Source organism: Salminus brasiliensis, chromosome 13, assembly GCF_030463535.1.
Source record: "Salminus brasiliensis chromosome 13, fSalBra1.hap2, whole genome shotgun sequence".
NCBI lineage: Eukaryota > Metazoa > Chordata > Actinopteri > Characiformes > Bryconidae > Salminus > Salminus brasiliensis.
In genome coordinates this window covers 30510984-30531809 of record NC_132890.1, presented here as the reverse complement: position 1 = coordinate 30531809, position 20826 = coordinate 30510984, and the positions used below count along the sequence as shown (strand labels likewise).

Sequence of the window (20826 nt, the reverse complement as noted above, 5' to 3'; positions counted from 1 at the left end):
GTCTGGATAAATGGACCAATAGAAATGCTCTATCTTAACTTGAAATAAAGTATTTCTATCTTTTCTACTTGGAATAAAATATTTCCAATCTTTCTAGGTTTTTCCCTCCTCCTGTAAAATGGCTGTTTTGGAGATTACATTGGATTAAAGGTAAAGGTGCATGTATTTGTCACTGTACAGCAAAATGGGTCCTCTGCATTTAACCCATCTGTGGTAGTGAACACACACTCACACACACTCACACTCACACACACACTACTGAGTTAGGGGCAGTGAGTACACACACACACACCCAGAGCGGTGGGCAGCCAACTCCAGCGCCCGTGGAGCAGAGAGGGTAAAGGGCCTTGCTCAAGGGAATCGAACCCACAACCCTGTTATCGATATCCCGGCGCTCTAACCGCTGAGCCACCACTGCCCCTACTTACATTGGACAGCAACAATATAAACCATCAACAAGTTTCTGGCAGAATTCTGGTTGGATAATCACCATTTCTTAATTTTAGTTTATTCAATTGCTGGTTTTCTGGCACCGACTGACCTTTAAGCACAGTCCACATAGTTTTGATAGTGTTAAGATCAGGACTTCCAGCCCAAAAATCTTAATGTTAGCCTGCTTTTTATTTTCACAACCACCTCTGAATTGTGTTTGGTGTCACTGTCCTGTTAAAACACCAAGTTGTGTCCAAGTTTCACCGTCTAGCTGATGGTTTTAGGTTTTACTGAACAATTCTGAGGTAGTCATTATTCATTATTCAGTCCACTTTATATAATGTACCATTCCAGTCCCAGACAGTCCCAGAGTACAATACTACCACCACCATGCTTAACAGCCGGTACAGTGTTCTTGGGGTTGAATAGATCACCTTCACTTCTCCAAACATCTTTGCCTCATCTGAAGATAAAACACTTGAGTCAGACTTGAAGGTGGCGGTTTTGGAGCAGGGACCTCTTTCTTGATTAGCAGCCTCTCAGTCCCTGGCGATAATATCAATATATGTATACATGTATTTGACCCTGTATGTAAAAAAAATAATATGATTATTACTATGTTTTTGTTTTTATTTTTATTTTTAAACTAAATATGCATGTAAAAGGGTGGGGACATCTAAGCATGTTTATTATATCAGACAATTAAGCACTTAAACATCATATTTAGCTTGGCAAAATCTTTGAATTTGATTATTTTATTGAATTTGATTATTGATTATTATTATTACAGTTGATCTGTGATGTTGTGAGCATCTGTGTGATGTTTTGTTCATTTGCTTTTAATGAAAAGTTAAATTAAAAATTTCCCCCAGATAAAAAAGTTTTACACGAGGAACCTAAACCACTAAAACATCCAACAACAACAAACCAACGTTCAACGTTTCAGGCTCCTCAAGAGTCACATGGTACCTGTTTGGCGCTGCCACCTTTGCGTGCTGGGAGTTGTAGTCTTTCCAGCCCCGCTCAGCGCTTCGCCCCTCTAAGCTGTGCGCTTTGCCGAACTACGTCTCCCATGCGGCGCCCTCTGCCGGGCACGACGCTTTGTTATTGATGTTGGTACAGCGTTGGTGTTTTGAGGCGGAGTGCAGCTCTGGCATAGAGGACATTTCACCAATTCTTCTGGCTGTGGTTAAAGATATCTCTGACAGGTACAGGCACCTTTATCTTGACCACATTTGGCTCTTTTCGAACGATTCGGTAGAAATCTTGAAGTGTCAGTCCTGTAGAGGCTTTTAGAAGCTCATCAACAGCTTTGACGTCTGACAGTTTTGTGTACTCACTGTAGGAGTGCCTTACTTACCCATATGCTTAATATTAGCAATGGCTGTGAGTTTGTTAAGCTTGGGTATTATTCGTTCAGCTTGAATTAGCGTTGTTTCCTAAGCCATCTTCCACTGCAGAGCCTCCTGATGGCGCAGTTAGCAGTCAGCCAGCTGCACCAGCCCTCAGAGTTTCTGTCTCTCCTTACTGTTGTTAAAAGTCGTGTGGGGGGCTTCTGCACTTTAATATTACAGGTGGTCAGCACATAACTGCATGTAAGGAAGTCTTCAGTGCAGATGCTTGGTGCAGACATTGACATCAAACACCAGAAAGTCTAAAGGCATCAGGATCAGGTGGATATTTAGAGTTGAACATGAGGCCAGAGTTGGATTTTTGCCTGAAGGTAACTGAGGTGACCCTCTCTAGATTTTGGAGCATTGCTGTCAATGTTTTAGTGGCAACTAACCTCCCCAACTCATCCCAAAAATATTGGATGGAACACAGTTCCACTGCTCCAAAGTTTAATGCTGGGGGGCTTTATACCCCTCTATGTCTGGCTTTAGGCATGGTGCCAACAGGTTCATGTTTGTCATCTCCAGAGAGTCCTACTTTTGGTCCTATTGGCAGTGATTCTCCACCGGGAGTAGACAAGCTGTGTGTGTGCATTTGCACGTCTGTGCAACTTAAAGTATCTGAATGCATTTTTCATTAGAAGAAGTGTCCACAAACATTTGGACATATAATGTATATCTTGGATGACTTACATTACAGGATCAAATGTTGGCCCCATACCCATCAGTACAGAGTCCAAAATGAGGACTGTCCCATCGGAGTAGAGCTAATGGGCGTCCCTCTGACACTTTCCAGCTCACTGTCTGATGTGACAGAGCAGTGAAAGGGTGGTGGGGTTGTGGGGAAACAGTCTTGTGTAGTTCTTGCCACCATCATTTTCACCCAAAATAATGAAAGCTTCCCCTTTCTATTTAAAGGAGCACAGCTTGGCCTGTGGCTGCTCTTCAGTGTAAATCAATGGTTTTCTTTCCGTCTGTGCTGCAAGATTTCCGAAAGCTCTGCAGACTTTATGTTCAGAGATACCAGGATTGTAGAAGCACTGTGTACTGAAGTAATGATTCACCAGCTGTGTGGTCAGCATGACATTCTTTTCACAGCATGCCAAATGGTGTGGTTGTATGTAAACGACACTGTACTGTGGCTCAGTTGCAGCCAGACTCCAAAACATAGGGTACTAAGTGCACACGTAGATCGGGGCTGATTTGCATATGGAAATGTGCCATATGCTTGACCTTGTTTGGGGCTGCATGTTATTTGATTCACCTTTATGCTTTTTTTTATGCCAGCTGTTTACAAGATGTCAGAAAGCTCCAGTGATACAGAGTCCTCGTGCGGATGGACTGTTATCAGTAACGAGGTGAGTATTTTCCTCTGGGTCGTGGAACTGAACGTCTCACTCTGAGGTCACAGGCTGACAATATCTGTGTCATGTCAGGCTGCCTGCATGGAAATTTCAGTGACCGTTGTGTTTTTGTTTAGCTTGGTAAGCTGTTAGATAGAGATATAGATAAATAGACAGACCGATAGATATACAATTTCTGTGGGTCAGTGTATGTTTCAAATGGACAAAAGTATTGGGACACCTTTACTTTATTTATTGTTTCTTCTAAAATCAAGGGAATTAATAAAGAGTTAATCCTGCTTTTGTTGGAGGTACTCTCTTTATAGTCAGGAAAGGCTTTCTAATTGATTTTGGGGCATTGGTGTGATTTGCTGTGAGGATTTAATTGCATTCAGCAACAAGAACGTTAGTGAGGTCAGGATGTTCGATGATCACCACCCCACCTCAAAGTATTGGATAGCGCACCATCCATTATTTTAAGAGAACACAGTTCAACTGCTCCACAGCACAATACTGGGGGGGGCGTTATACCCCTCTTGCCCACGTCTGGCATTAGTCATGGTGTCAATAGGTTCATGTTTTTTGAGTCCTATTCTATTGGCAGTACTTCCCTTACAGGAAGCTATCTGTACAGAGAACATAATTATTTCCAGAAGGGAATTGTCTCATTATAGCACGTAAAACACAAGTACAAATATTCACTGACTGAACTACCAGTAGAAAACCACTTGGTTGAGTATGAAACACTTAGCGAGTGCTTTTGAAGACCATATGACCGAGCTTAATGAAAGCCGTGCGCTGTGATTTTAAAGGGCTCAGACATCGAGACTCTGGGAGCTGAAAACGGGGTGGATTATGATCCTGAGGAGACAAACAAGGCTCCTGTCTCTGATCGACCTGCTTCTCCACAAGGTGACGTTTCAGAAACGGCTCCAGCTGTACACTACACTTTTTACATATGTGGTGTTTCACTGTCGTTGTTGTATCCGGTGTAAAAAAGTTTTTATAGAGGATTGTTTCTTTTCACAGTGTTGATTTTAGGACCATTGATTAAAATTGTATGAACATTTAGCATTGTGTAATGTCTTCTCATGTTTAAAATGCTTGTTCTGAACCTGTTTTCAGATGAGGATGCAGAGGCAGTTGGAGACACCTCTCTAGATGCCACTCTTAGAGAGGAGACTGTGGTAGAAGCCGAGTCTGGCCAACAGGTACAGTTTGTGACAGTCAGCAGAGAACAGAGCAATTTTAAGCTTTCCAATAAAAAGGCTCTGCTAAACCTGACCATCTTCTGGTGGCTTAGGAACTGAACTGCAGTTCTGTTTCCAAGCATAGCAGATATTTGTACTTAAGGATGTCTGCAAAAATCTGCCTTAAAAAAGAACATTTGCATAAAGCAGATATACAGATGTACTGGGATTGGTCATTTCTGCAAATGCATGCTCAAAACATCTCTCAAGCATCTCAAAACAAACCCAGATCTTCCTTAAAATCTTGGCATATGTTTAACAAGATGAAATTGGAGACCATATATAAAACATGCACGAAAGAGACAAAAGTATTGGGGCACCTGCTCATTTTCGTCATCGTTTTTCAACCAGGGCTTTAGACATGATTTTGAAGCATTGCTGTGAGGATATGATTGCATTCAACAACAAGAGCATTAGTGAGGTCAAGGTATTGGATGATCACTGCCCCGCCTTATCTCTGAACTCATTCCAAAGGTTTTGGATGGAGCACCATCCATCTTTCCAAAGAACACAGTTCCACTGCTCCACAGCTCAATGCTTTGGGGCTTTTTAGCCCTCTAGCCCACATCTGGCATTAGGCATGTTGCCAATAGTTCAGTTGTATTTGCACCAGAGAGTCCTTTTCCTTTGGCAGTACTTCTCTACTGGGACTAGACAAACAGTTTGTTTGCATTTGCATATCTGTCAAAACAGTCAGCAATGGGTGCAACTTAAAGTAGCTGAATTAATTAATTGGAAGGGGTGTCCACAAACATTTGGACATATAATGTATCTTGACTTGATACAGGATCCTATATGGCCCCATATTCATCTGTGTTCAAAATGAGGACTGTAGTAGTAGAGCTAATACTTAATAGAGCTAATAGACATCCTTAATTTTAGCTTACCTTTTAGCTTCTTAATTATAGCTCACCGAGAACGCTTATTTGTGAATCAGCCACTTGATCTCCAGATGATGTTTGTTTTGATAGCAAAATTATTTGGTATCTGGGGAAACGACCCTGAAACACTGTATGTGAATTATTATTGCTGCTGTGAAATCAACCCGGGACTAGTAATTCTTATGCCGTAATTACAGTGTGTGGTGGTGTTATTAGTCTGTGTGTTCTTGTGCGTAGGCAGCAGAAGGGCTGGGGCTGGAGGAGCATGTAACGCTCTGCTCCTCCAGTGATCACTCTGACATCATCACCCTCGGAGACACCAGAGAGACGGAGCTCTGCACCTGGGAGGAGCCTGTTGCTAAGGAGGATGAGGAGGCAACAAATGAGGAGCTTTACCTTGGAACCTCATCAAGCAGCCAGTACACTTTCAGTGCTGCAGAGACAAGTGAGTTTTACACTCACACACACACACACACACACGCACACACACACACACACACACACACACACACTTTCTAAAGACTACTTCTTTAGTTTTACACTTGAGCTGCAAGTCTAATGCAGCTAACAAAAGAGTCTGTCTTTTGATATGGAATATATTGGTAATTTATTAATCAGTGAGTTATTTTGAGAATCAATAAAGTTATCAGAGCTTTTAAAATGAATAAAATGGACTTGATTGAACAAGAACAATCCATTTAGAGCCTTTTAAAGACTGGTAGGTGTGTAAGAGTTCATCTAAAAATTGTGATATCCCAATACAAATACATAACACAACATGATGTATTGGTTGTCCAATAATATCAGACGAATTTGATCACCCATTTTTTTATTGGTATCAGCAATATATATTCGCATATACTGATTAATAATTAGTGCCCAATTTTTCAACTCGCAATAATGTCAATAAAGCCCTGTTTAACCCAAACCGTTAAATATGAAACTTATACCAGACAATTTCAACAGCTATCAGTCAGGCCTCTGAGTGCTTGTAAATGTGTGTCTGACGGGTGCCGTAGAATGCATTGTCATTTAGCAAACTGCTGACTAATCATTGACTATTCTTAGAGAAGTTAATAGACTACTTTCTGACCTAAATCACTACAAATCCACTACAGAAAACAATCTACTGCACACTGTAACATACAGACTCTGTTTATTTGCTGGATGTACTTAATAAAAAAAGACACACTGGCATATATGAAGGATATGACACATTTTTGTAAGGTTTTATGTATTTTTCTCAATATGCTCAAGAGAGTTGTGCTCGCAATATTTAGCTGAAAAATTGCAGATTTAAGTTTGTTACCTGTAGAGGATTTGTTCACTTATTTGCTTAAAAAAAACTTTACATATCATCAGAACAAAAACAGAACTTTACAGAGGAATGAAAAACATTTAACATTTATTGCAAGTTAGTTTAGAGCACTTCTGTTGGCCTGTTTATCATAAAATTTGTACACGATATAAGGAACAGTAGGCATTAGTGACGTACGTGAAAAAGACATTTTTGTTCTGGTAAAAACTAAACTTTCCTTTTACTCAGTTTATGCATACAATACAATACAGTGTTTTCTAAAATATGATAAAAAATAAAATAGTAATCTATGTAATATATAAATTATATAATAGTATATATATATATACACACACACACACACACACATCTATGTGCGCCTATCTGTGAGGTCCGTACTGTAAGAATTCAGTACGAATACATGTACTGTTAAACCCTGTAGATATCCCTGCAAACTAGACAAACTAGACTTAGATAAGAAATAGATAAGAAAACTGAAGCAGTATGATTTCATTTTCTCACTGTATATGAATGTACTGAATGAATGTAAACTCAGCCTAAAGGCCACAGCTGTCCGTCTCCCTGTAGCGACTGCAGGCTGGCTAAGGATCGGACGTGGGGTTTGCAGGAGTGTTGGACGCTTAAGTGGTCACTTCACAGAGCAGCTGTTCAACACTCCCTATTTCTCAGGTGCTTCTTTCCTGCATCGTCCAAAACACACACTTGGCTTCTGTTTTGTTGTCTTATGAGAATGTGTGTGTGTGTGTGTGTGTGTGTGTATTTGTATGTGTGTGTGCTTTGAGCAACGTGGCATAACATCCTGTGACACTACTGCAGCTGATGAAACTTCCAGCCAATTGATGTGTGAATGGCTTAGTGATGTGGAGCGCCAGTGTAGTGTTAGAGTGTGTGTGTGTGTGTGTGTGTGTGTGTGTGTGTGTGTGTGTGTATCTGCATCTGCATTAAATCTGTGTGTGTGTGTGTGTGTGTGTGTGTGTTATAAGTGGTGTGGAACGAAGGTTCTGCCACTTTAGTCTGACTGGCGGCTGATGAAACTTCCAGCCAATGGCTGTGTGTGTATATTACTAATGTGGACTACTTTGCACCATGCTCTGTGTGCGTGTGTGTGTGTGTGTTATCGTGTGGGAAATGCCACAATACGGCTGTTGACCTAGTTGTGTTGTGGCCCTTAACAAACCACATTCCCCAATGTGAGCTGGAAATAGAGAGCTTATCACAGCACACACTCCAGGTTTGGTGTGCTGTGATGTTGGACCACGTCTGATGCTGATAAACATGCTGGCTAATCCTCACTGTCTGTTTCTCTGTGTAGTCTAGATTTAGGACTTTTCATCTTACAAATACTAGACTGCGTAATGTTAGATCGGCTATAGCTTTTTCTTATTACAAAATGTATTCAGACCCTTATTCAGTAATTGATAGAAGCCCCTTTGGCAGCATTACTCCTACAGGTTTTCTTGGATACATCTCTAAGAAGCTTTGCACATCTAGATTTGGACAGTTCTTCCCCATTTGTTTTGGCAGATCCTTTCAAGCTTAATCAGATTGTGTGGCAAGCGTCTGTGGATTGCCATCCTCAAGCCTCTCCACAGATATTCCACAGGGTTTAAGTCTGGGCTTTGGCTGGGCCTCTCGAGGACATTCAGAGACTTGCCCCAAAGCCACTCTGGTGTTGTTTACGCTGTATGTTTTGGGTCATTGTTGTGTTGAAAGGTGTACCACCAACCTACCCTGAATTGGGGGTGCTCTCTGGAGGAGGTTTTCTTTTAGGATGTTCCCTTATTTGGCCGGGTTCCTCCATCCCTCAATCGTTACCAGTCTTTTTGTCAATGCTGCCAAGATGTTTCATGCTAGCGCCATGTTTCACCGTAGGGATGGTATTACCCAGGTGACCTGTACTGCCTGTTCTGCCAGACTAATCAGGCTGCATTATGCCTTTACTTAACAATAGCTTTTGTCTTGCCACTAAGCCTGATTTATTGAGTTCTACAGAGATGGATGTCCATCCAACAAAATTGTATTTGGAAGTTGGAAAGGTTTGGTTTTGTCATTATGGGTAATCAAGCCCAAACTGGGCCGCTTAAGACTGTAACATTATACACAACACTGAGCCATAACATTAGAACCAACTGTCTAATATTAAGTGGGTCTCGCTTGTGCCGCCACAACAGATCTGATCCTTTGAGTCCTGTAAGTTGTGAGGTGGGGCCTCCTTTGATTGCATCAATGAGCCTTAGGTGCCCATGACCCTGTCTCTGGTTCAATGATTGTCCTTTTTTGGACCACTCTTGGTAGGTACTGACCATTGCATACCAGAAAAGCTCCTGAGATGAAAGCTCCACAAAACCTGCCTGATGTTTTGGAGATTTTCTGACCCAGCTGGGTCAGATTATGCTTGCCCAATGTGTCCTGTTTTTAACACATCACCTTCAACTGACCGTTCACTTGCTGTCTATTATATCCAACTCTTGACAGATTCCACTGTAGGTGAAGATAATCAGTGTTTTTCACTTCACCTGTCAGTGGTGCTAATGTTATGGCTGATTGGTATAAATGATTTAGTAGTATTAGAAACTGGTCCAGTTTGTAGCACTATAATTCTATAGTAATTACATTACCACCATAGAAAATGCAAACTATATGACAAAGCTCTACACTAGCCACTAACATACGGTACTTCAGAATGATACAGATGATACCAATATTGTTTATTGCCATTTTCAGATTTACATTATTATCGAAGCTTAATGAGATATCATGATGCATATTGTATGAATGTCTTCAAGTTTCTTCATGCTTTATTTATTGTATTGGCCACCCTTTTTGTGATATAAATTTTCAGCTGACTGGATGACTGACTGGTCAGACATGATGAAAAAATACAAGTGTGACATAAGCCTTAGGTCATTTTCCCCTGCACAACATGGATTTTTGTGGCCGCTGTGCTGCATTAGGGAACATCTGCCAGTGCTTTGGGCAGTGCAAGCTGTAACAGTGTGTTTCTGCGAACAGTGCTGCACTGTTTTAGCCAGTGTATTAACTAATCACTGCAACACAGGCGGCCTGTTTTTCTGCTCTGCATGCTGGACGACTGTGTTTACAGCAAAGATGTGATTACTGTATGTGTGTTTACGAGACTCAGCATGTAAATAATAAAAACATGGATGACTCTGATTAAGTAGTTACTGATCTGATCAGTTTTCAGACCATCCTGTACACCACTGTTCAGAAGTTTAACATGAGTTTGGCATTTTTGTTGTGGTACATATACACTCACTAGACACTTTATTAGGAACACTATACTACCACTGGTTGGGTAGGGCCTCCTTTTGCGCTCTAAAAAGCTTTAATTCTTTGTGGCATGGATTTCACTAGATTCCTTTGAGATTCTGAACCATGTTGACATAATTGCATCCCGAACTTTCTGCAGTATGTTCATGCTGCAAATCTACCATATCCCAAAGATGTTCTATTGGATGGTCGACCAGCATGACAAACATCACCAAGCTGGTTGACCATCCAATAGAACATCTTGCTCCAACTTGGTCATACTGGTGGTCTAGCTGGGTCAGGTTGATCATGCTTGTAGAGCAGCTAAACCATCAAACACAAAGAAAACATATATGCTGATTAAGAGCTAAGCTGGTCAACCAGCTTAACCAGCCTGAGCAGCTTGGGTTGGCCAGGCTGTTATTTTTTTTTCTTCAGTAGGGTGATTAACATAGTTGCAAAGGACAAGTCTGTTAGAATTCTGTCACCAGATAAATTTTATACTACTGAAAATATCATTTCACTAAACTTTTAAACAGGAGTTTTTCATTCTGAACATTAGTTTACACAGTGTACAGTGATGTGTATATGTATTTCCCTGTGTGATCTGTGTGTCTGTTTGTGTATGTAGTCCTACCAGCAGAGCATCCTGGGCGTAGAGGCTCCAGCAGCACCAGCACCGAGGACGAGGATGGTGAGACAAAGACGAGCCCGGTAGTGAGAAGGCGCAGGCTGAGGAGGAGCACGGCTGGATCTGAGCCGGAGGAGCAGCAGGAGGTGCACAGAGAGAAAGAGGAGGTGCATAACATAATGTTACACCTCAGCAATGTATTCTTATTTTTAATGCACCAATCAGAAATAAGATAACGGTGTTGAATTATGAAAGGATGTCCTGTGGGCTCTTGAGTGGCCCAACAGTCTAAGTGCCCTGTCTTTGGGAGATTGCAAGTTCAGTCTCAAGTGATGCCACAGCAATCTGTGGCAAGGAGTCCGGAGGTGTGTTCGAAACTGTGCCCTATTCACTATCCCCTACATGTGAAAACCCAGGTCACTATTATATTGACCAGAATTCAACAGGGTTTTATGTGTGTGACCTCACTGCTGTGCCACAGCAGATCGCGGTGCATAACAAACTGAACATCAGTCTTCTTCAGATAAGCTTTGCACAAATCTCCTGTCCAAACAATGTGATGAATTCTATAATATAATATAATCCACTAGTGTATATAGTTTGTAAACTACTTATTGCGGTGCATTTTTGGGATTGTTATAGTACACTGAAAAGTCTGCAGTGTGCCTTTGGACACCACCACAAAGTGGCAGAACCCCTAGGATGTGAACTAATAGTGAAGTCACAGTTTTGAACATAAGTATTGCTAAGATTGGCCCTGGGTGGACCGCCATCTCTTCCAGTCACCTCCAAGTGTGTTGAGCTCCAATGCCGTTGTGTTAAAGATGCAGTAGAGCTTTACGTGACTCATAGGAAGCACGGCTACACCTCTTCCTTCCAGTACTGGTAGCATCTTGTGATGGAGGCGCTGCTAAGTAGTGGGTGGGAATTGGCAAAGACTAAATTAGGACAAATCTATGTTTTCAGTAGATCATAAATGGTGGGTGACGAGAAAGTGAATAGATGTAACTGCTATTGTTAGAAACCAAGACAATCAGCGTCCAGTTATAATCTCAGGTGAATATATGGATTGTTGGCGTGATTCATTTAGCACTTCCTGATGATACTTTACAGGGGATTCACTACAGAGAAAGCAGCACACCCGGTGCAGAGGGCGTGCTTGATATTTAATGCACTAAAATGTGTGTTTGGTTGGTTACTGAGCTGATGATTATCAGCCTCCTGCAAAAATATATGTTTGCAGAATAACAGAATGAGCCTTCCATGGGAAAGGGTGTGAGTAAACGTGTGTATTTAGTTAGTAATGTATGAATCCTGTATCAGGGTGGGGGTGGTGCTGAGGAGGAGGAGGAGGAGGTGGGGGAGCACATGGAGGCTCGTGTTTTTGCCCCGCAGCAGCGGCAGGTCAGCGGGACACTCAACAAGTGCATCCTGCTTGCCCTCATCATCGCCATTAGCATGGGCTTCGGACATTTCTACGGTGAGAACCAATCAAATTATATAATTTACACTATATGGACAAAAGTATTGGGACACATGCTTATTCATTGTTTCTGGTAAAATCGGGGGTATTAAAAAAAAGAGTAGCTGTCTCTACTGTCCAAGGAAGGCTTTCTGCTATGTTCTGTAGCAGAGCTGTGAGAATTTGATTGCATTCAGTGACAAGAGTGTTCGTAAGGTCAGGATGTTGGATGATTACCACCCTACCTTATCCCCATTGATTAGAAGGGGTCTTCACAAACTTTTGCACATATAGTGTACATAATCATTAACACTACAACTATTAATGAAATGCTTTGATTACTGTTCAGTCACGTGAAACAATACTATAAAAGGTAAAATGAATATAATTGATAAAATATAAGATCTACATAAGATAAAAGTGGAGTAAAGTTATTTAGAAATAGAAGATATACATATAATACAAAAAATATGCTAAAAATAATTGTAATTAAAAGATGAATAACATTTAAATAAAATAAAATATAAAAATATAGGAAATAAACACAATTTATAATTAGTCATCAGTTATTTTTAATTATCACTGTTCTATTAAGCCTTGTGTTTCAAGCTGGTCCTAAATGAGTGGTCAGGATCTTCACGGTATGGAAGCAGGCAGGTTTACAGTTAAGTTACTTTGCCACCAGGTAACAAGCAGATTAATCCAGAATATTCCATTGGTGGTGCAGTGTACTCTTTTCAGTACTCTCACTGTAGCCCATATCCTATTTTGTAGGAAACATCATCTTGATGCTCTCTGAACAGTTTTTACTCTGGACCCTCTACACACAGTGTAACACCGCCGATTGAATCAGTAAACGATCTGAACAGGCAAATCAGGTGGACCTGTTTATAGAGTTGCTGGAGTACAGCAGGCAATAAAACTCATTAACACTCATTTACTGCACACATTTAGGAACAGGCCTAGTGGTTCTGTTTTAAATAAATGTTTAATATTATCTCCAGAAAAAATACAAGTCTGGCATAAATAGTGTCTTACCTATTAAAGGGGGCTCTCCTCAGAAACGACCATGTTTACTGTAGATAGATGTAATGAGGTTGGAGATATGTCCTGGTGTCTGTCTGAAATCTGTTCAGTGGTGTAGCCCTTCTTTTAAACAGCAGTAAAGATGAATACAACAAAGCTAACTCAAACTTAAGTGTTTTTAGGCTGTTAGTAGATGGTGCTAATAATTCCAGCAGTTATATTGCCCTGTCAAGTACAGCAATTACATCATAAAATGCCATCATGTGCTTTTCTGGATATATTTGGATATTGTCAGTATTAAAATAATATTTATAACTCCATGTTACTTCACAAAGAGAATAGTCAGTCCTGGTTAGATAGATTTAGTGGGGTACTACTTGTACTATCTACAGAGTAAAACGCCCAGCCAGTTTATCACTGAATATCCTCTAGAAAAGCATACTGTAAAAACCTGTGTGCCCTTTACACTGGATCCCACAAAACACTCTTGCCGTGTTTGGGATTGCAATGTTAAGTTTACCCCAGCACAGGATGGATTGGGCTGCAATTGGAATTTCCCATTTCCCACTGCTGTAGAGTGAGGGAAAATGAAGCACCAGGTTTGCCAGTATTAACAACAGACCTCAGGACTGTCTAGTTTATCCAGTTGTAAATATTTTATTACTTGCTCCTAAAACCACTGAAAGTGCTTTATTTTTACAGTATCTTGGTAAATAACCAGGATTGGTACAAAAGTCTTGTTGTTGTTATTGTGTTGTAACTGTTTGTAACTGATTAGTCCTTTAAAGTGGTTGAATGTGTGGTTTCTGTATACTTTCCCTTAGCACTGTATCTGTGTGTGTGTTCCAGGCACAGTGCAGATACAGGAGAGGCACAGAATGGTGGAGAAGACCCGTGTGAATGAGCTGAGTGAAACTCGAGAGCTCCATGAGTGTCAGAGAGAGAAAGAAACCAACACTAAGGTCTGAAACCCTTTGATATTATTATCATCATCATCATCACCATCATCGTCATTATCACAATTATTTGCTGATTTTAATAGTTGATCAATTGAGCTAAAGTTAGAGCTTCAACACAGCGCTGAACTGTGCAGGGTGGCTGGTCTGGAGCTGGACTAGTACTTAGAAATGTTATTCTGGATTCGGGCAGATTTATGTGAAGGTCCATTGGGTGTAGAATGTGGTGGAGGTAAATTGTCCAGTCACTGTGGAATGGCTTGGAGCTTTAATTAAATATTTAGGATGACGGACCTGGCGAGTACAAAGACAGGTGTCCCATTTGGACTCTGTTTAAGGTCTAAAGCTCAATAAGGTTAATGGAAAAGTACCTTCAGTTTCAGATTTCTGTTCTAAACGGTCAGAAATCGGCTCTCTAAGGTATCGGCTTCATAGTTACTAGTGTCAGTTTTGACCACAATTTCAGTCTGCACATTATTACTGTTAGGCCTTGACTTTCCCAGGCTGTTTGGCTGGTTGAGATTATGATACGTTCTTGTGCAAGAACTCAAATGACTGTCTGTCTTGGTCCTGTCTCCTCTGCTGTTGCATGCCCTATTTGGTGAACTTTGTTTCAGATTCTTCTGTATTCACTGTAATTTCATCTGTTTCAGCTCTACTGCTACTGAGAACTCCCAGACTCGTAGAAACCATTTTTTCCTTTTATAAGAAAAATACATTATATTCAAATTTACACACACAGTGTTTGAAGTCAACCAGGTGTATTTTGTGTTTTGCATCTTTATTTTGTCAAAGCTAATGGAACTAACATTATTATTAGCTATTATTAGTATTAGCTTTATGCTATTTAAAGAAAACTTATATAAATATATATATTATCTACAACACTTTCACACTCATACTCCATGTAGTGTTTGTGTAAAACAAGTGATTACTTCAACAAAAACATTTTATGGTGATAAATGATACTTTTGCTGTTCCAAATCTTAGTGTAAAAAATCATTTCAGCTGTGTCCGTAACTCTGCTTTAACTGATGATAAAATAGAGAGGATTTTCCCTTAATAACGTAGCAGGGGGCGGTGACCTTCTGATTGATGACACTCGCTGGTCACCTTGGTGAAGTCTAAAGCAGAAAAGCCGTAGGTTGGCTGCTTTCTACCCTGCTCACTCCTCGCTAAGCCCCGCCTGGTCTGTTAGAGCAGGGAAATCCGCAAACTAACCCCTGGCCCCCGCTACTTTAAGGCATGTGCTCATGTAGTTATTTAGCCCATGTAGCACCATGGGAAGTGGTGTTATATGAACCTTCGTTACATGTATTGAAACCTGTCGCTTCTCTACAAAACTAAAGAAGAAGAAAACTTAAAACACCAAACATGTCTTGGCTGATTGACTGCATTTGGGGAAAGGGGGGTAAAGTGTGCATTTTACTTTTGGTCCTTTAACTTTTCAGACTAAAAACTATTCAAGACCTAGTGCTATTCAAGAGCCCGTTCTTACGGTGCTGTCTCTGTACATTCAGGATGTGGTTGAGAGTCTGAGGGAAGACTTAGAAGACAAGCGAGACATGGTGATGTCCCTGACAGGCATTATGGATAAGATTACCAAAGAAAACCAGCATCTCAGAGCAAAAGAAGTCGAACTACAGGTAAAAATATAATGATATTATTATAATAATAATTAAATAAATAAATATATAATAAAATAACAATAACGACATAAATAATGCCTTAATTTACCAGTTATTCACATTACCTTTACACAGGCTGTAGCCCATTGCAATTAAATAGTAGGTCTAACAGTGAAAAGCTATTAGAACTGATATACACTGATCAGGCGCATAATCATTTACCAGAGGTTGTTATGATCAATAAATGTCAATATGCAATATTGAACGTTGTCAGTAGCAAACTAGCAAATGACTACATTTCTACTGTACGATTCTTGACTGGTTCGACTTTGTATTGACAGGAGTTGCTGCAACAAAATTCACCATTTATGTGGTTTTGTGAACGCTCCATGTTCGGTTAAATGTTATTGTGTTTCCTTGATTTGAAGCAAATGTGAAAGGCTGAATAAGGTAGAAATGGGTGATAAAATGATAATGACAAATAGAATTAAATTTTTCTAATATCAGTAATGTGTGTTATTGGGTTTGAATGTCATTCTGTTCCTCAGTCTATAATTGGCAGCAAGGCTTGAACTTAGTGATTCATGGTTGTCATTCACTAGACATGGAAGACGATCTATTGATGCCTCATAGCAGAGCCGGTCAGTCGAGTTAGCCAGCATGCTCAACTTATTCGGGGTATTTGGGTTGTCTGTGTTGGGTCAGTGCCCTGAAATTAACCAGTCTACTTGTTAACTCTGCTCTGCAATTTTCACGTTAAACACAGGCTCAGAGAGAAGACTTGTTTGAACAGCTTCAGCAGGCCAAGAGTGAGATGGAGTCTCGCCAGAAGCACCTGGCTTTGGAGAACCGGGCACTGAAGAACACGTTGGAGCGTGAAGAGGCATCTCTGTCTGCACTCCAGGATGAACTGCGGCACCTGCGTGCTCAGATCCGCGAGCTTGAGGAAAAAGGAGCAGGCGCCGACTCCATCCTGTCTGAGAACCAGCGTTTGAAGGACCACCTACTGGAAGAGAAGCAGAGGGTCCGTAGTTTCCTCAACCAGAAGGAGGCACTGATGGCAGAGGCCCAGGTGCTGCGGAAGGAGCTGGACAAGGAGCGGAAGGTGACAGACAGACTGAAAGAAGAGCTGGAGGAATTGAGCCAGCAGGATTCCGGGGCTGAAGAGGATCCTGAAACAGAAGAACTGCAGACACGGCTTCAGGAGCTTGAGAAGAAGCTGAGCTTTGAGCAGCAGCGCTCTGATCTGTGGGAACGACTCTACGTGGAGTCGAAGGAGGAGAGATCCAAAGGAGACCGGCAGGTCAAGTCCAAGAAATCCAAAGATGGGATGATGGGGAAGGTGAAAGAGACATTTGATGCAGTGAAGAATTCCACTAAGGAGTTTGTGCACCACCACAAGGAGCAGATCAAAAAGGCCAAGGAAGCAGTCAAGGAGAACCTCAGGAAGTTCTCAGATTCCGTCAAGTCCACGTTCAGGCACCTGAAGGACTCTGCCTCCACCATGTTTGACAGAAACCGACGACAACAGGAGAAGAGGTCCCACGAGAGGAAAGATGCAAAAATGGAACATCAGGAATTCCAGGAAGAAACTTTCAAAGAACAGGGTAACAGACAAGCGGAAGACCCCCACTGGCAGCACCACAGGCCTCTGCACCAACATCCCCGCAAATCCACAGTGGAATCTTCTTTCCAGACTGACCCCAACACGCGCAAATCAGGTGCCCAGAAAGAGCAAAGCACTACGGGACAGAGAGCAGTGCCCAAAGGCTGTACGGGTGTATTTGACTGCGCCTACCAGGAGTCCATGAGCCTTTTCAACAAAGCCATGGACCCTATAAGAGCAGATGAGTTCAACCAGCTTCTCCACAGTTACCTCCAGCAAGAAGTGGGCCATTTCCATCACTGGAGCGAGCTGGAGAGCTTCATTAATAACTTCTTTCACAATGGGATCTTTATTCACGATCAAATGCTGTTCACAGACTTCGTCAGCGGCGTTGAGGACTACCTGGAAGATATAGATGCGTACCAGGGTGGGGATGAGGACGTTTTTGAGGATCTGGATGATTACATATACAGGCACTTCTTTGGGGATACATATTCGAAACGCTACAGCCCAAGGTAAGAACGTCTAATTCCATTTTTAGTTTAATCAGTTGCCCAGTCTAACACTCTGGAGGTATGTTATATGATGCTTAATGCCATCACGTTTATTCCGCAAGGTCTCACCATGGTTAATACTGACACCAGAATCTGCACATTTGTGTATGATTGATGTATTACCAGCTAAAACAAATAATGACTATTTTGAGAGTTGAATAATTATTAAAAAGTAGCAGCAATAAATTTCTCTAAATCAGTTTTCTGTTATTTTATCAGATCAGCAAAAAGGGAAACGAAAATATATGAGACATTAATTTTAGCCTTCAGTTTGAAATTACTTTATTTTACTGCTTTGTTTGTATTAGTACTTTTTATTTTGACACGGTCTGACCAGAGCCATAGTGTCGTCAACCCTCCTCTGCTTATTACCAGCAAACTGATTGGCAGACTTTGTGAAGGGCGGGACTTTATCCATTACCAGCAAACTGACTAACTATTTTTTGCCTGACTTAAGGCCCGACTTTATTCGTTACCAGCAAACTGACTAACTATTTTTTGCCTGACTTAAGGCCTGACTTTATTCGCTACCAGCAAGTTGATTGGGCGTTTTTGCTAAAGGGGTGGGATTTTATTCGTGAACAGATGTCATCTTGAGCATTACGGGAATTCCCATTCGTGTTTTAATCAGCAGCAGTTCTTCTCATTTAAAACAGCTCTGGGTTAATTTACTTAAAGACTTCTCCTTTCGCCTCACAGATATAGCTCTTCTCTTCACTCACACACCAGAGCGACACACCAGGCTTTTTAACGGTTTTATCCACACACTCTGTTCACGTGACAGACAGACAGACAGCTGCTCAGTCTGTATGTTTTCACTGCAGCTCTGTGTCCAGACTGAGGGAATAGGAGGGAATAGGAAGTAACAGGGGCACTAAAACGGTACTCCACACTGCCATGGTAAACCACACTGGTTGGCTTTCAATCCACGATCCACGTACATCTGGAATCATTCCTAGTTGGGGAGAGAAACATGGTGACATCACCAACTAATCGACTATGAAATTAGTTGCCAACTAATGTGGTTATTGATTTTAGTCAATTAGTTGATGCACACCTGTTAATAACATTAGAAGGTGTTTTTGTTTTTTTTAAATTATGGGTCATTTCACAAATGCTCCTCTTTAAGGCCTTTTTGACGGGTAATATTATGCCCCTTTCACACCGAACATCCAGGACATTGGGATACTTTTACTGGAAATGTCTGGGCTTTGCATAACCCACATGCAGCTTGTGAATGGAATTTTACTGGGATACATACGCTCATACTTGCCATGAAAGTCCTGGTAAACAGGATGTGGTATGAAAAACAAGAAAGTCCAACAGCTCATTCCTGTCTGAAGCGCACTGTAGTGTAAGCATTCCACTTTGTGGCTGTTGTCTAGATGTCACTGTATTTCCTCGCAACATATTGGCTTCTGTTTACGCGGTCTCTGGAGTCTCCTGCTAGTAAATTGCCATTTCAACCTCACTGGGATTTGGTCCAGTTGGTAATTACGTGGACAGAACTACTCGACAGCAGAGATTTCAATAGCTTGACAGCCCTATCAACTTTTACAATGACACATATGTCAAGTCCGCTCGTTTGCAAATCCAGGAAAGGCCGAAGTTTTAGACTGGGCAAGTGTTTTTACAGGTGTAAACATCTAACGGGTTCATGTAAAGCCCTTGGCACACTGGCCAAAGATTTTTCAAGACACATTAACGTTTCAGTGATGGCAGTTGGTTGTATGTCGAATGCTCAGAAGTGAGAAGACACCTGGGCCTGTGTGAAGGGGTGAGAATTGTTTAAAGACACCTCAGCCAATACAGGTACAGAGCACTAACCTGCGTTTGGGTCTGTCCGTGTCTGAAGTGTGTTTGGTTGGTGTGCTCTGGGCTTTTTAACCTGTGGACTGCATGTCTTTGTTCGGCGCTTGAGCTCACCGTGTTCCTATCTTGCTTTTTTTTAACTACTAGGTCTGAGACACAGTAGCCTCTGCATGTTGACTGACTTGCTGTGAGCGACGCATGAAGCTTTAGGGTGAAAAAAAGACAGAAAAAAAAAAACATTTACTGTTTGTAAATTTGCAGTCGACCCTTCGAAGGGCCCGGGTCGAAGGTCAAAGTGGAGCAGGAGTGTCAAAGGCAGCAGCGAAAGCACCAGCATTCCCGTCCTGTGCACCCGCGGGACCGGAAGTGGGCTCGGTCGGGACGTGGGTCTGACAGACACTTTACCGAAGTCAAAATAGAGCTGGGGCCAATGCCGTTCGACCCAAAATACTAGTAGACAATGCAAATCCTAGTTGTTTCTATTGTAGCCTTTAACCTAAAGTGATCCTGTTGCAAAAGCTGCATTTTTTTTTTTTTTTTTTATGACAAATGAAAGCATTGTCTTCCTGTTACCCCCCCCCCCCCCCCTTTTTTTTTTGTGATTTTGCACAAATGTACATGCTGGTTAAATGTCTTCTTGCTCTTTCTCTCTCTTTGTTTGTGGTCAGCTGTTGCTAGATCCAAATGGAGTCAGTAGTGTTGCTTCTTCAAAGCTTACTTGGCTTACTTTCGGGCCCATTAAAAAGTTAATTATCAGATTTTTGTTCTGGTGTTCCATGTTGGAAAAGAAAATTAGAATACTGATTTAATTAGACTACTTGCTGTTCTGTATGTATCTTAAAATACAATCATCAGCTAAAAAGAAAATTCTGGTTAGGACAGTGTTTCTTTTTTTTCCTAATGACCAAATATATAGAGTGTGTTCTACTGAAAAAAAATGCATGGGGTTATTCCAATATGTCTTTCTTTGCAGTAGTTAGTGTGCATTGGTTGTTTTTTTTGTTACTGCTGTTAAATGTCAACACTGATTAGAGATGATCTATTAGAAATTATGGAGGAGTGACCTTGGGTTTTCTTTTTTTTGGCTTAACTTCGAAAAATCCTGCAAAACACAATCCTTTCTGTTTGCTGTTAGGCAAGTCAATATGCATGAAAACCTCACAATAAAAACAGTTTTCCCTGAAAAAGTTTTTATCTTTATTTTAAAAGATGTAGTATTGTAGTTCCTGGCTTGTTTTATTGTATGATTTTATTTTAAATTTATTT

The 20826-nt window shown here is 41.1% G+C and overlaps 1 protein-coding gene across 5 annotated transcripts; it reads left to right on the top strand.

The window, feature by feature from the left end:
- The first annotated feature begins 1532 nt into the window (after positions 1 to 1532).
- ccpg1 (cell cycle progression 1) lies at positions 1533 to 20747 on the top strand. Of its 5 annotated transcripts, none has more exons than XM_072695623.1 (12): positions 1533 to 1640; positions 3111 to 3181; positions 3979 to 4078; positions 4292 to 4377; positions 5535 to 5742; positions 7183 to 7284; positions 10517 to 10683; positions 11840 to 11996; positions 13854 to 13966; positions 15481 to 15606; positions 16355 to 17709; positions 19822 to 20747. In XM_072695623.1, exons 2-12 carry the CDS (start codon positions 3122 to 3124, stop codon positions 20012 to 20014), a joined length of 2667 nt encoding a protein of 888 aa, XP_072551724.1. In that variant the 5' UTR covers positions 1533 to 1640; positions 3111 to 3121; the 3' UTR covers positions 20015 to 20747. The 5 variants fall into 5 exon arrangements, with proteins under 5 accessions (XP_072551724.1, XP_072551729.1, XP_072551727.1 ...); XM_072695628.1 differs by lacking the exon at positions 19822 to 20747 and adding an exon at positions 19708 to 19807; XM_072695626.1 differs by lacking the exon at positions 19822 to 20747 and adding an exon at positions 19462 to 19807.
- Positions 20748 to 20826: the final 79 nt, after the last annotated feature.

Coding starts and splice junctions, on each gene's coding strand:
- ccpg1 (XM_072695623.1), top strand. CDS start 3,122: ATGTCAGAAAGCTCCAGTGATACAGAGTCCTCGTGCGGATGGACTGTT. Junction 4,079..4,291: donor TCGACCTGCTTCTCCACAAG/GTGACGTTTCAG, acceptor ACCTGTTTTCAG/ATGAGGATGCAGAGGCAGTT. Junction 7,285..10,516: donor CAACACTCCCTATTTCTCAG/GTGCTTCTTTCC, acceptor TTGTGTATGTAG/TCCTACCAGCAGAGCATCCT.